We start from the raw sequence: 16,021 nt of genomic DNA on the forward strand, positions 1-16,021 counted from the left end.
GCTCGGCGCATTACTATTCCAACAACGTACCAGCTCAAGGGACACCCACAGCTCAATACATGCTGCTGAAAGAGACTGGTTTTGCCCCAAGAAAAGCTCAGTTCCTGATATTTAACAGCCTTCATTCTCATATACATATTTATATTTTACATAGTGTAGCATTTATTTATTTTGTTTGTTTGTTTAAAAAAAATAGGGGGTACCAGTGGAAGTTTCGAATCCCTATATAAATAGTAGATGATTAATAAAATATATCCCAATATAGCTAGAAATAAACAAAAAGTGTATTCTTAAGAATCTTTTCTTTTTTCTTTTTCTTTTTTTTTTTTGGCTGCTTTAGATTTCCGTCTGGATTAACTCATTAGATATAAATTAAGACAATTAACAGAGAGTGCATTATAAATGACTATATGTTCAGGGGTTCACTGAAAGTGTTGAAAGTAAAACCATGAAGACTTTTTAATACTTCATTAAAACATTCTAATCACGCTTGATTTTTGGATGTGCTCCAAAGCAGCAGGAACTGTGATATTGTGTCCTCATTAAAAAGCTTTGAGAATGGTCTGAAACAGCAGGCAAACCTCACTCTAGTCTAATCTAGTCAAGTTGTGGCCCTGCTGCAGTTAAGGGCTGAAGCCAGAGGAATGTCCTATTAATATATTTAACTGAATCAGCGTTATTGTAGTGTTTTAGCATGATTTTTCATTCATTCATTCATGTATTTATTTATTTATTAATTTTCAGTGTCAGTTATTTTAGTTCAGTATAGACCTGTTAAAATGGGAATGGGAACCAAAAATGGGAATCTTTCTTTCTTTATTATTTTATGGTTTTAGTTAAACCATAATAATCCTGGGCAGTGTGTGACTAAAGTCGGCCTGTTCCACCAAGCAGCTTTGCTTTTAGACAACTGAGGATTAAGATTTAATAATGGACACATTCCTGGACAGAAATATAAATATTTGTTATTTTTTATATATATTTTTTTCTGTTTGATTATTTTATAGGCTGTTAAAACTTTTTAGTGTCCACAAGCATCATCATTTTGAATGATTATTAATTTGTTGGAGATTGTGGAAGGATTACTTGTAAAAAAAAATTATAAAATAAAAAAGTACTATGCAATGTCACACAAAGGCCAGTTGCAGCAACAGCAAAAATGAGGTCAGTGGGGCCTACTGACTGCAGTTAATTTAAGACCAAAAAACAAACAAACAAACAAACAAAAACCCTGTGAATGCTGAAACTGCAAAAACTCAAAACAGAGCAACCGATTAAAGTATATGAAAAAAAAAAAAAACATTGGAAAAAACTCAGGGCTATATTCCAGAGCAAACTAATCAATGAAAAGAGGCACAGTATGAGATTATTCAGAACTGAATTACCATGGAATCCCACTAAAAACATAGGAAACAAAAATAAGCACAGATAACTTGTGACATACAGTATACTGTACATTTACACGTTTCACATACATATGAACATATGAAAATGCCATCTGGATAAATTAATTTGACATAAATTAAGATAATTAACAGAGAGTGCATTATATAACTTTATATTCAAAGCATTCATTTTTGTTTTATTATTCCTAATAATTATAACTATTCCTAAAATTTGAATGTTTCAGTTTTATATAGTAAACCCATCACAGTGGGGACACCTTTATTTTTTATATGTTTAATGATAGTCCTGTTACATTTGGAATGTTCCAGGTCGAATGTTAAAGGGATACTCCACCGTGTTTTCATATTAAACTATGTTTTTCCCTTAACTAAGACGAGTTGATACATGCCTCTCTCGTCTCAGTGCGTGCACTCAATCGCTTTGGCATGCGGTGACACTTTAAAAGCACCTAGCTTAACCCATTAATTCAATATGGGCCAAGCAGACAAGCACTTGCCATGGTATTCCGCCATACAATATAGTTATCCATTTTACATGCTTAGATAAGCGCAACGTTTTGTTTTGTGTTACCGTCCTAGGTCGAGTTACACTACGCGAGTAACTGTATTTAAATAGGGAAAACGTGGAGGTGTTTGGTAGCTTCTCTGCTTGGCCCATATTGAATGAATGGGCTAAGCTAAGTGCTTTCAAAGTGTCACCGCGCGCCAAAGCGATTGAGTGCACGCACTGAGACGAGAGGGGTATGTATCAACTCGTTTTAGGTAAGGGAAAAACATAGTTTAATATGAAAACACGGTGGAGTATCCCTTTAAGAGGTTGAAGATTAGGTCAAAATTGCCTAACCCCATTTTATGTTTAGTCAGTATTGTGCTTTGCGTATTTTTGTGGTATGCATATTTGGCATGCTGTCCGGGGAAGGGCACCGAGCTCGGGAATGGTCCGAACCTAGAGTACCCCCAAAATGCAAATGAACAAGAGGACAGCCACCAGATTAAGGATGCCCCCCAAAATAGCATTGAGTACTGTCGGGGGCTGATTTTATTTTTCTGAGAAGTCATCTCATTGACAGGCCGGAAGAACCTACATACTCCAGTGGGAGCGACTTAAGTTTTGGAAGGGTAGGCCCTACCGGTTGCAGGTACTGGATTATGTGGTTAGGGGCCCCCAGTCGGTAGGGCTCGAGCTGATGCTCAACAGAAGCTTGGAACAGTGAGCCCTACTGGCTGATGAGGGGGGGTTGTATAGCCCGACCGAGAGGGCCTGAGTCGCATCGACTGGCTGATAAGCCCCTGCTATTCAGTGGGCAAAGGGCAAAGGCTGACTGAGAGGGCCCATGAAGCCTCCGACTGGAGATTAAGACTCAGGACAATGGATGTCTGGGTCCTCTCAGTTTGGCAGATAAAAATGTTTTTGGGCTGACTGACAAGAACACTCTTGCGACATCAGATGGGAGGTCAATACTTACGGCATCAGATGGATGAGACTCACTTGCGGGCAGCAAGTATTGAACTCTCGCCAAAGTGTGAAGGGAGCACATGCATCAGCAAGCCTCGCCGGATGGGGAGAGGAAAAGAAAACCCATGCTGGGAGGCTCTCGCTCCGTCCGATGGGGTATCAACTCAGAACATTGAACGAGTACGCCTCGCCAGGTGGGGGAAAAGATGTGAGGATAGCGTAGAGAGTTTTGACAGTATTTGACGGGAGGTTCAGACACATAGGACGGTTAAGACACTGGTGTGGCAGTGGAGAAAAACAGATAGAGGCTCCTGCGGGAGCGGACACTGCTGGGATGGCTGGAGTAAGGAAGGGCTGTTATAGATGGACAGGGGGATGTTAAAGAGGGTTGGCTATGGTAGATCACAACTTTGAGTGTATGGGGATGGGCTGGCGTTAGAGGGGTTGGCTGAGGAGGGTTCGGTGAGCTTCTTTGATATGGAATCGGTCTGACCGCTAATAGGTCTTGGTGCCCTCTGCCTTCTGACAAAATCTGTGCCCTGATGGTTAGGGATGGTTAGGGTGTGGCGGAACATAGAGAAGTAAAGGGGAGCATGAGAGGAGGAGGAGCTTGAGCCGCCTGCAGAGTTTGCTTTGGCTGCTGTAGTTGTTGGCTGCAGGAAAAGTAGAAAGGTTAGTAACATTTGATGGGGCAATCTAAAAATTCCTGGGTAGCTTACGGTGTTGCCAGCTTAGCAATTAGTTGCCTGATTTGACAATTCTTCAAGCCTTGTCCGCATTAGTACGTTCCTGTTGGAAAAGCATCTTTTCCTCTCTATTTGGCCTTCTGGCCTTTTTAAACGGCCTCCAGAGGGGATAAATTTGGAATGCAGTTTTCATGTTGTAGTATGGACTGTGGAAACAGAGGCTTTTGAAGACGATGAAGCATGTTTAGTCTTGTAAAACACTGTACCAATAGACATGATTATAGCAGTAACATTAATTTGCAGATATGTGCTATTCACTTTCAAGCGGTTTCTGAAGATATTTACCTTGCATACTTTTCGTATTACAGTCCTAAAAAGACAGCAGAAATTTTACTCACACTTGCTCTCCTGCGGCAAAACACAAGGATAGTTGTGTTTTACATAAATTCTGAGTGATCACGCCAGTAAATGGTGAAATATGTCCCGATAAATTGGTTCTGTCGACCAATTTAATTGCATGAAAGTTATGTCTGTATTATCTCAGTGAGGTCTAAACATGCAACAGGCAACTGTAATGTCTTCAGACATTTCAGTGTGGAAGACGACTCTGGAAAAAAATGCCTTGGCTTCATAGTTAAAAATGGCATTGTCATACAACAGAATTATGTCATAACATCATTTAACAAACTTTAGCCACGAAACCTGCATTTAGCGTCTTCACCTGAAAATGTATTGATTTACAGCAGATTGTCTGTGCCGCTAGTGGAGGCAGCCCTTAAACTGCACCATGGCCAGTAAAGCCGAAGTGAAAGGCTGAGCAGCGGCGGGAAGCGAGAGAGGCTTGCTTCGGTGAGGCGAGCTCGGGCTTTGCACGGTCTATTGGCCACAACCTGTGGCTTGGCGAGAAGTGCAGCTGGCGGGGTAGGAGTGATCATTGGGCCGGCAAAAAGCGGGTAAGTCAGCAGTATTTATACTATGGTATCGATTACTCGGTTGTGGTCCACCGGTGTTGATTAGGCTAAGTATCTGATGCGCTCGTCCTGAACCTTGTTACTAAAACCTCATGTGTAGAAAACATCACTAACTATCAAGACCACTATTTAAAAAAAAGGTATATTATGGTATGACAATAATGAAGGAAGACAACACAGACAAGTTCTTCTACATGTAAAACTTTTATTATTTCAAGAAAATTTTATAAAAATGAATGCTTAAATTTGTATAAAGTAATGGTGTGCCCATGCATATTGGCTGATGTTGCTATTAAAAAGAATGTTTTTACTAATCTTTTACTTTGTTTACTTCATAGGGGTTTTAAGTATCATAAATCATCAGTTCATAAGTAATTTTTCCAAACACACCATTGTTCCATGTACTTTACAAACAGTTACTTTCAGTTGCCTTCAGTTCCACCCAGAAATTCACTATGCTTTACAAAACAACACACACACATACATACACACACACACACACACACACACACACACACATATATATATATATATATATATATATATATATATATATATATATATATATATATATATATATATATATATATGAAAAACAAAGTGTGAAGATATATGTGACCACAAACTATATCATTATGACATGACAAGAAATTCATATGAAACAGTGAGCTTACAATGTTCTGACATGATAGCATATAATATTATGTAACAATGTTCAGCTCTAATGAACCATGTTATGCATAAGTAACATTTTCTTTGAGTATAATACATTACTTTCTAGTTCTGATACTACTTAAATGCTATTCTTTAAATGTGTAAAAAATAACAAATACAAATATATGTAAATCTAATCAGTAAATGTACAAATTATCACAGTTTCATGGCCAAAACCTTTACATTTTATATGGATATGGAAATCTCCTTTGACACTTTAAGAGTTCAGATGTAAAAGCCTCTAAGAGCCATCTGAAATTTTGTCCAAAGAATAGCATTTTTATCAGGCTCCTATATTTATGTTCAGCTATTTCAATGTTACTGCATAGAAAATGACCTATGCATTGCCATTACAGTAAAATTACTGAACCTAAACATAGAAGCCTGATAAAATGCTCGTTTTAGATGAAAATTTCAGATGGCATTTTTTTGCATTTGAACTTTTTGGTGCAATACACATATTTGAATTTGAAAGCATAACTTCAGATAGTGGTCTCCTGGTCTGGGTTTTCACTGCATTTTACAATGGCTGAAGACGCATTCCCATTGCCAACAGAAACATCATTGGTATCCTGTTCTGGAGCTTTTAATTGGTTCTTTAGTGCAAGTTTCTTTTCACGATGAGACAGTCTAATGTACACGACTCCCCACAATATGTAGGACAAGGAATAAAGGCCATATATAAGACCCAAGAAAGCATTTCTGCAGGACAAGAAAAAGAAAGAATCTTTATGAAAGTTTGTAGCTTTGTAGACTTCATGACTACAAAATGTCAACATGGTAGTAATTAAATATTTTTTCCAGAACAAAGGGTTTTAAATAAGGCATACACACACACACACACACACACACACACACACAGACAGATAAGCATATATATATATATATATAAAACCCAAAGCATTTTACACTCATGAGGGAGTCTCCCCTCAACCAGTGTTTGTATCACCAAATGTTACAGAGTTACAGAAAAGTAACATTTTGAGTTGATGGTGGTGCTAGTGAACATGAACAAGAGACCCTCAAACGATTCTGCGAATTATTCCAGTCATTCATTAACAAAACACTTTTGCAACAGCAACAAAAAAAAACTAAGGTATGATACAACTTTGGGGTTTTACCCTGTAAAATGTTGTGACGAAAGTCCATGTGGCAACGTGCATGTATCTGACTTCAGATAACCTTTGCCATCATGACCTATCCTATATGTTTCTTCAAACACTAAGAAATAAGATAGGGCTATTCACTAATTGTATTGCAATTGCTAGCAGGAAACATTTCACTTACATGGCAAGTTAGAATCTGAATGATTTCAGGAGGATCAAGGATTACAGTAGCTTTTCATCAAGTTAAATGTAAGGACATATAAATGTGATGCGATCTGGAAAAACTCATCGGCTGTCGCACTGGGATGTTTTCAGGAAATTCGAAAAATAGGTTAATATGTACATTTTTGGTCAAAATTAGGGTTTCATTAATTATTATTCTATGCCATCTTGTCTATCATCTCTGAAAATATCTTGGCAAAATTAACTTGTTTACTGCAGAAAAATACTGATTTACTGTAGCAAGCAGAAAAGACTGTGTCCACGCTGTGGTGGGGCTTTCTCTTAACACCACTAAAACAGTTAACCTATCAAAATAAATCATGTAACATAGTCCTGAGACTATGCTTATGATAAACAACAGAAAACTGTCCTCTTCAGGGTAACATTACACTGTTTGTGTAATGACGCAGTATAGTGCTCCTGACAGACAACGTTCATTAAAGGGTTAGTTCACCCAAATATTTAACTTTGCTTCCTTTGCTTCTGTTAACAAACGTTGATTTTCACGAGACTCACCAGCGCATGTGCAAAGCTGACCTCATACGTCATTCCCCCGGAACTGCTTCATTTACAATTGTGAGCACAAGCTAGATTGTGATTATTATGTTTTGATTATGGATATTTTTCTTACAAAAACGCATTTTCCCACTTTTTTAAATGGATGAGCTTTTTATTAAACCGATGGAGTGCAACAACCACTGAGTTGCATCAAACAGACTTCATGGTGAGTAATTTATGGCTTAATTTATTTCTTTTTTGGCTGAACTAACCCTTTAAGTAGAAGTTAAAGTGATTCTATCTCACTTTAAACCTGTTTTTCTCAAAATTCCATTCAGGAAAATCTTAGCTATCAGCCGACTTCAGACAGCCATACCTTTCACCATGATTTGGGTTTTCCTATAGATCACATCACACATGTACCATTGTTACAATACATAACTACTATGGCTCTGCGGCTCTGTGGCTCATTTACACCATGAACGATAACTATATAGATAAGCATCCACACCAGTGGACATTATCTTCTGTTTATTCTAAGTGCATGCGCATCTGCCGCTTTAAATTCTCAATCTTGTTACAGCAAAGTTGATTCTGATTGGCTCTCAATGTTTTTATCGTTCAGCAGCTGAAATAAAAATAGTTTTGAAAGTGATTCCAGTAATATTGTTTCTCTGTGCCTTTGTGATTGTGTTGCGGACTCTGCCATTCTTTTATATTGAGAACAATTTTTAGAACTATATCTTTATTGTTATCTTTATACTTAATGATCTTGGTGTGAACAGGCCTTAATACAGACATTACTCAGATATATTGGACTATCTAGAAAATAAAAAAATAATAATATTAATTGTATGATTAGAGCCATTATTTTGGAAAACTGTGAATGAAAATGTTGAATTTCTGCAAATGCCAGTGTAAGTTTACTAACCTGAAGGAACCAGAATCATAGATACGACACGCTCCTCTCCCTCCACATTGTTTTGTGCCCCATTTCAAACAGGCCCTGTCAATAAGGGCTCCGAAGTAGACTGGAGGGGGAATGCCACCTAGAAAAGTTTCTCAGGTCAACTAAAACTACTTATTTTTTTCTTTTGTTGTTTATTAATCTTGTGTTGAGAAAGGAAAAGATCTTCTTACCCAGAGTCCGAACAATCAAAGTATAAATACCAAGAGCCAAAGACTTTAGTTCTGGATTTATGGATCTAAGAAAAGAGCAGTCATTAGGACATATATTCATTTTTAAACCTAATATTAAAAAAACGGCCTTCTCACATAACATACATTAAGACAAAATTTTATTTTGTTTTGTGTCCCTGACACTAACAGTGTGGGAGTATATTAGTACTCGACTTAAGTCAGAATAAACCACTTCATATTCCAATAAAGAAACATATTTTTGTTTCATAAGGATGAACAGGCACAAAGAATGACCAGCATACTGTATTACATAGGATTCTATAAAGACATTTAAGTGTTTCAAATGTGTTTTTTGTTTGTTTGTTCGTTTTTTGCACTTTTGGGAGATTCATTACCTGAGCAGAATAATGTAACCTGGTGTAGCCCCACAAGCCGAGAGAAAGGCACCAATGACTGTCACTCCCATGTACAGCTTAAACATGAAGTCACAATCACTCTTGCGAGGGCATTGGCCCAGCACTGCTGACATGTTTGCATACGGGAAAGGCGAATCTCCAATACAGGTGCAGTTGTGGAATACCTTTGAAAAGAGTCAGATTGTGTCAACTACTACAATACCAGCAAATGCAGTAGGGTCTAAATGTCTGACAGTACGATACATACGAAATTTTGGGCTTTTTTAGGATCTTGGACATTTCAATAAAGAACTTTAGGTTAAACAAATATTTAACACTGATTCCAGGTCAGTAATCAAATGCAAGCAAACCATGCTCGCATGTTTTTTTTTTTTTTTTTTTTTTTTTTTGTACAAAAGGTCAGATTTCATTGAAGTGCACAACATGCTCTTTGGAACATTAGTAAATCATGCTGGCATTACATTAATCCTCAAGTTTACTTAAACTGGTCCAAGGCAGTTCAAGATCTGCTGTCAAAAGGGGCACAAAGTAAATACCGAAACATATTGAAAATGAAATATATTTTTCATTACAAATTTCTACTCAAATTGTTATTCTGACAACATAATGTGATTTAAATTATTTATTAATTTTTTATTTCATTTTAAATTTTTTTGGTAAAAAAATAAATTAAAATAGATGCATCACTGGCGGTCTCAGATTTTTGGCCCTAATGATTTAAGGAAAATAATATCTAGATGTCTGAAAAGAATAGCTTACCATATTCTTGCCGTCACCAGTGGAGCTTTGGCAGCCAGCAAGGCAGGGGGAGGCATAGGTCAAGCCATTGCTGGCACATATGGGATCCCAATGTTTGAGAGAGCAGGAGCAACCCATGTTACATGGAGAAATTAGTGTATTCTGCTGATACGACACCTGAGGAACCCTATTAGAAATGCACATAATAATTAAACCACTTAAAATTAAGTTGATTTACACTTAATGGCGTTAAAAACGAATTTGGCATCTAAGACCCAAACAGACTCAAATCTCTCCCTCTCTCCCTCTCTCTCTCTCTCTCTCTCTCTCTCTCTCTTTCTTTCTATATATATATATATATATATATACACACACACACACACACACACACACATAAACAGCAAAACACAATAAACTGTAATGCTATTTTTTGAAGTGTTTACCCTTGATATGACAATGTAAGTCCTGGCACTTGTGTGTTGTCACACTGCAGGAAATACTGAATAAGCAGTGTAGAGAAAGCCAGAAGAGATGTTCCAATGCAGATCTTGGTTGCTCCGAGGACATTCAGTTTGAACTTCTTCATTATAAACCCACCTGTGACAATTCCCAAAGCCACAGCTGGTAGATTCATTATGCCTGGAAAGACCACAGATGGTTACCATTTTTTCTTTTATATAATTTATTTGATTACATACATTTTTATATTTAGAAATTTAAATGCATGTTTTTAGTCACAACATAACACTTTTTTTTTTTTTTTTTGAAATACACTTTAAAAAGATTTGAAACATTCTGTAAATTCGTGAATTGTATTGAACATTATTCTGCCTTCTGAACAGTGACAGAGTTGACAGAGCATAGTTTAGTGCTGCGATTCCCAGTGGGGGCTTCAGCACAAAAGAGCAGTTTCCCTAAGAGTGGAAGATGGAAAGTGCATCATTTTAATGATGTTGTCTTGTCTGTGTGTTTTTGGATGCAGTGGTTTCCTAACCATCTCTGATGGTCAAGATCACAGTCTCTTTGGCCCTAACATGCTGAGACAATGTATGTAGATTTCCAAAAGGAAGAAAGGACAAGAATTATCACAAGATGACAACTAGGATAAGCTTCCCCCTTCTGGGATGGTTGCAAAATCAGAGTCTGATTCTGAGTTGAAAACCATGCTTTCCGAGGCAGCTAAGAACATCAGGCTTTAGCATCCACTAAACCTAAGCTGTCCAGATAGGGGCAATCGAGAGGTGGAGGGGATTGCTCTTTCCCAGGAGGTGGTGACAGTAATGCTCCTTCTCCCAGAGGAAGCATTTTGTTGCCTTTCTTTTACTTGATGCAGTCTGGTAGTCAGCAACATTTGTTTGCCTTACCCCCAGCCTTGTCCTCCCTATTTCCAACAGGCCAAAAGCTTACACCTCAAGGAAAAACTGCTTCCTCACGTGTCTCTAGCCAGTCCCTCATGGGATCCAGAAAGCCAGGAAAGTGCAATCCCCCACTTTGGGATGCATTGTCTCCCGAGTTGGGCCCCAGTACTCCCCCTTGCTGTCAGTTGCATCTATTGTTCCTTTGGTGGCGCTCGTAAGGAGTCTGGGAGTCTAGCGACGTAATAGAGCCTGCTCCACACAAGCACTCTTTCAAGATGTTGATGCAAAAGTGCATTCTCACATGCATACTGCCCCAAGATTGTTTTGCAGTGTCAGGCTTCTTGATATTGCATTAATACAGACCCTTTCTTCGGTTTTCTTTTGAGTCCTCAAATAGTACAAAGTCATTTGCATTGTACCTTTCTTTCTGCATCTTCACCAAAATAGCTAAGGATGCCCTTTCCCCATTAAGGATCGTGAGCATTCAATATTCTCAACTATGTTGACAACTGGCTCGTTTTAGCTCACTCTTGAGATCTGTTGTGGTCTTAGGGTTAACTGGAAGAAGAGCAAGCTCTCCCAAATGCAGAACATCTCTTTTCTCAGTACGGATTTGGACTCTGTCATCATGATTGCGTGTCTCATGAACAAGCATGCGCAGTTAGTACTGAACTCCTAGACGGGACACGGAAGACTTAAGTGGACTGTGACATGGGGTGATAGCCACTATCACTTATGTCAGGGACCCCTCTACTTGGCAGGCTTATGCCCTGAAAGTGGAATCTGTTCCCTGAGTTGTGTTCTTCTTGATGAGAAGTCCCTCAGAGATGCCCAATCAGTGTTGTCCCACTCCACCTTGCAAATGTATGTTGCTGTTATCACAGCACATCACAATGGAGTGGATGAAAGGTCTGTAGGAACAACCTGATCATCAGGTTCCTGAGAGGTACAAAAAGGTTAAATCCTCCTAGGCTGTGCCTTGTCCTCTCTTAGGATCTTATTTGGGGATCTCATTTCTGGACTGCAAATAGCTCTCTTTGGGCTGCTAAAGTCAGTTGAGCTTATAATCCTGTCTCTGAGGACAGCACTCCTTACCATGATCATATCACGTTATCTTGAGACCCCAGCCAAGAGTTCCCACTATTTCTTTCTGGGAACTTCCAAGTGCTACCTTTGGAGGGGGCAGACCCAATCATTACATTGCTGAGTCCTGCTCACACTCTGAGCAGCTTTTTGTCAGCCTTAGGGGTCAGCAGAAGGGAAATGCTCTCGCTGAACAGAAGTTGACCTGCTGGCTAGTGGATGCCATCACTTTGACACAAGACACAAGGCAAGCCATGCCCACTAGGAGTAAGGGCCAACTCCATGGTGGTTTCCATAGGGACCCTATATTGTACCTCAGTAAGTAGATGTATTGTCAAATGTGACTGACTGAAAAGAAATGTCTTTTTTAAGCATTTAAACCTCATTCCCTATAGCAGGGAACAGAGAAGATACAAAGCCACTCCCTGACAGGATTCTGCCACAATCCTGAACTACACCGCTGAATGGCCAGGGCACTCTACCCCTCAGCACAAGCCTGAATGTTTCAAACAATATTCATTTTCTGTAATAGGGCTATAAATGCATTTTATAATATATAAAACGTTATGTTTGCTAATATAAAGTAGTAACAGATATTTACAAACTTGGGACTTTTTTTTGTTAAAATATTTTTTTATATACATGAATAAGAGGGACAAAACTGACACTTATTTTGTAGAATGACATCCCTATGTGTTTTCAAACTGAAAATGTATATTAGACAGACAAAAATAAATGCAATAAATGTAAACCTACCTATCAAAAATATGGCCCTCGATGCTGACTGGCCATAAATTTGCTCCATAAACTTTGGCTTAAATGTGATCATTCCTATAAAACCATTGACTTGCACAAATGCAGTACATACAAGGAGCAAGTAAATTGTGTTGCTGAAGAGTTTTTTCAGTGATGGTAGAAAATCTAGAAAATATCAAGAAGACAATTGTATGTAAGTTCAAGAGTCATGTACGATCAATTTTTCGACCAAATGTCATGAGTGAAAATTTGTATATTTAATGAAATGCACACCTTTAGCCAGAGCTGCCATGGTGACCGGAACTGGTTTGTCGGGAGCATCACTGTGCTTGTTGTCGGGAATGAAATGGTCCTGCTCACCCTCATTAGATTTTTTTTCAGTTTCAGTCTCACCCTGCTTAGGAAGAGACTTGGGAAGGAACCAAAATGGAATTCCAGCAAGTAACATCACTCCACCAGTTAACAAAAAGCCAAGCCACCAGGCACCAACCCAACGTGAGTCTTTGTGGTTGATGGAAATGGTATCTAAAAAAAAATAAAAAAAAAAATAAAAACATATACATTGTGTTCATTAATCAGCCAAAATAATATAATTGGAAATCCCAACAAACAGTATGAACGAAGACCCGTTATGTCAAAGGGTAACAGGGTTAGCCAGTTAAATAAAGGACTAGTTATCATAAAGTCATCTCATTCATTACCAATGATGATGTACACTAACTTCAATTAATGATGTGTTACTGCAGATCTTATGATATGAAATCTTCTTTGATAAACAGAGAGCTTTTTCAAACTTTAACTTTTGAACCTACTTAGTAGAAGTCAAGTGAACTGAGCCAATCGATTAGACTAAAAGACAAACATTCACTTTTAACATAATTCACATGCAATAACTATGACATGGTAAAGCTGAAAGTACAAAGGCTACTTTGTATATATCAAATATTCTAAGAAACGTTGCTGGGAATGTTTCCTAGAACTGTACAAAATATAATCATTTTTGTTTTTAATATATTTTCTTCCCATATTTTCTAACCATGAGCCTAGGGATAATCATATTTAAGATCAATGTAGAGCAAAGAGTCATTATCAGTTAATGGTTAAAAAAATAGGTTTGCAATAGTCCCTGGTTAAACAGGTGAATACCTAAGTCCACTGCTCCTATGTCCACATACAGCTTGGCACAGAAAGATCCTAACATGAATCCAAACATGGGGCCCATTATTCCCACAGTCTGTATGAGAGCTGAAAAAAAAAACACACACAAAATAAAAAAACTACAAAAATGAACTCGGACATCATCTTATTAAGAGAAAGAGTAGGAGAGAACACGCCCAAATCATATTTCACTGCAAATTACTATAAAATATTTTTCTTTATTTTTCTTTTTGCATGACATTATATTCATGACAATTAAGCCCCACCTCCCCCCTACAGACATCCTAATTCTCATTTTCTTATTAACATGATGAAAAATGTAAATACATTTAATGACACTTTGTAACATTCAAAATATCAACTTTAAATTTAATATTGAATAACACACTACTGTTAAAATTATAATCAAGTACTTTAGACATGCTTAAAGGGATAGTTTACCCATAAGTTAAAATAGAATGTTTATCTGGATACCCCCAGTGCATCCAAGACTTTGTTTCTTCAATAGAACACAAACAGTGATTTTTAAGTCAAATCTTTGCGGTCTGTCAGCCATACAATGTAAGTGGGTGGGATCATGGCTTTGAGAGTCACAAAACATACACAAATAAAACCAAATTAAACCCTGTGGCTCGTGATGATACACTGATGTGTAAAGACACAAAACGATCGGGGTGTGCAAGAAATAGAACAGTATTTATATTGTTTTTTTTACTTGTGAGTTTCACCACAATGTCTGAACTGTCCTGAGTTTGTTTGGGTCTTCTTCTTCGTCTTTATGCTTTATGGCGAATCGCAGACTTATAAGTGCATTAATGCCACCCATTTCTCCGCCGTAAAGCATAAAGAAGAAGAAGACGCATCACACACAGGCTGAAGAAGAAGACGCAAAGAAAAATCTGTATATCAATATCAATATAAATACCATTCAATTTCTTGTACAGACCGATCATTTTGTGTCTTTACACATCACTGTATCATTACTAGCTGCAGAGTTTAATTTGGTTTTGTTTGTGTATGTTTTATGACTCTCAAAGACGTGATTCCCATCCATTTACATTATATGGCTGACATAATCTCAATTTGTATTCTTCTGAAGAAACAAAGTCACTTACATCTTGGATGCCCTGGGGGTAAGCAGATAAACATCTCATTTTTATTTTTGGGTGAACTATTCGTTTAAGTATGTTAAAAGACTGCACTTTAAAGTACAATTAAAGTTACTTTTCAGTGTGTTAAGAAACAGTAATGAAAGTGCATTCTTTAAGTGAATACAATTGGCAAAGTGAAACTGGTGCGTTTTGACATCTAATGGGGTTAGAGTGCAACTAGTAAGACAGTAATAGGCTTGAATATATGCCAGAATTGGTAATGCAATGATTAAAACTCATAATAAATCATACCCATGTAAAGAGCAGTGTTTTCCTCCCTTGAAAAATCATCTAGATAAGACAACCCAAGAGGCATGACGGGTGTCTCTCCTACCCCACGGAGCATGTTCCCAAGAAACACATAGATCCACAAGGAAGAACTGGCTGCTTTCTCGCATTCTACAAAAACAAAAGCACCACAAATGAACAACTGCACACACAACTGTGTAATACACTACAATATCGCCATCTCAGTGACAGAACAAAGTCTATTTTTGTCAATTTCAAGTGTATCAATTACATAAAAAGCAATCCAACCCAATACATTAGGCTTCCCAAAGTTCAAAGTTCTGATATGGGGAATTGTGGGTAGCACAATCATATTACAAGCCAAACATGACAAATGATTCCACAACTCAAAATGATTTTCTCTAAATGATTGTCATTTCTTATGAATGTGTGAGGCAGTTTTAAAGTTAATCTTACAATAAAATCTATATATCTGGGTTATCACCCAGAAATGAGAAGAGTAAATAGGAAAATTTTATTGTGCAAATTTAAAATGATTATATGAGGTGCAATATCTCCCAAACATTTCAACATTGTATTATCTCATGTTTCTGTTATTATATTTTCTATAGGATTTTTTGGAAGAAGAAATTTAATTGGAGAGGATATTGATCTAATCCTGTGAACGCCATCGGCTTATTATTAATGCAAACAAACAAACAAAAAATATATATTAGCCTTAATATATTATCTGAGGTCATTCTGAGGGTCAGGTTCAGGGTTGAACAACTTACCAGCTTGAGTTTCCAATGTGGGAATTTCATCTTGTGCAAGACTCCCATTGGTTAAACATGGTAGAATACGCTCTGTACCATTAGAGGCAGAGAAATGTGACACTGTTGTCTCATATTTGTACCTGTGGAAAACAAACAGA

The 16,021-nt window shown here is 37.6% G+C and overlaps 1 protein-coding gene across 4 annotated transcripts in view; it reads right to left on the reverse strand.

Annotated features, from left to right (window-relative positions):
* Positions 1–4,704: 4,704 nt before the first annotated feature.
* Positions 4,705–16,021, reverse strand: part of LOC127956757 (solute carrier organic anion transporter family member 1C1) — a 46,638-nt gene continuing 35,321 nt past the window's right edge. For all 4 annotated transcript variants that reach the window (XM_052554939.1, XM_052554937.1, XM_052554938.1 and 1 more), the window contains 11 exons: positions 15,882–16,003; positions 15,112–15,258; positions 13,697–13,795; positions 12,824–13,075; positions 12,551–12,715; positions 9,797–9,992; positions 9,375–9,540; positions 8,595–8,779; positions 8,200–8,264; positions 7,991–8,108; positions 4,705–5,935 (listed from right to left, as the gene is read on the reverse strand). In XM_052554939.1, coding sequence (XP_052410899.1) covers positions 5,716–5,935; positions 7,991–8,108; positions 8,200–8,264; positions 8,595–8,779; positions 9,375–9,540; positions 9,797–9,992; positions 12,551–12,715; positions 12,824–13,075; positions 13,697–13,795; positions 15,112–15,258; positions 15,882–16,003 — 1,735 coding nt within the window. In that variant the 3' untranslated portion in view covers positions 4,705–5,715. The remainder of the gene's footprint in view (positions 5,936–7,990; positions 8,109–8,199; positions 8,265–8,594; positions 8,780–9,374; positions 9,541–9,796; positions 9,993–12,550; positions 12,716–12,823; positions 13,076–13,696; positions 13,796–15,111; positions 15,259–15,881; positions 16,004–16,021) is intronic.

Source organism: Carassius gibelio, chromosome B4 (genome assembly GCF_023724105.1).
Source record: "Carassius gibelio isolate Cgi1373 ecotype wild population from Czech Republic chromosome B4, carGib1.2-hapl.c, whole genome shotgun sequence".
NCBI lineage: Eukaryota > Metazoa > Chordata > Actinopteri > Cypriniformes > Cyprinidae > Carassius > Carassius gibelio.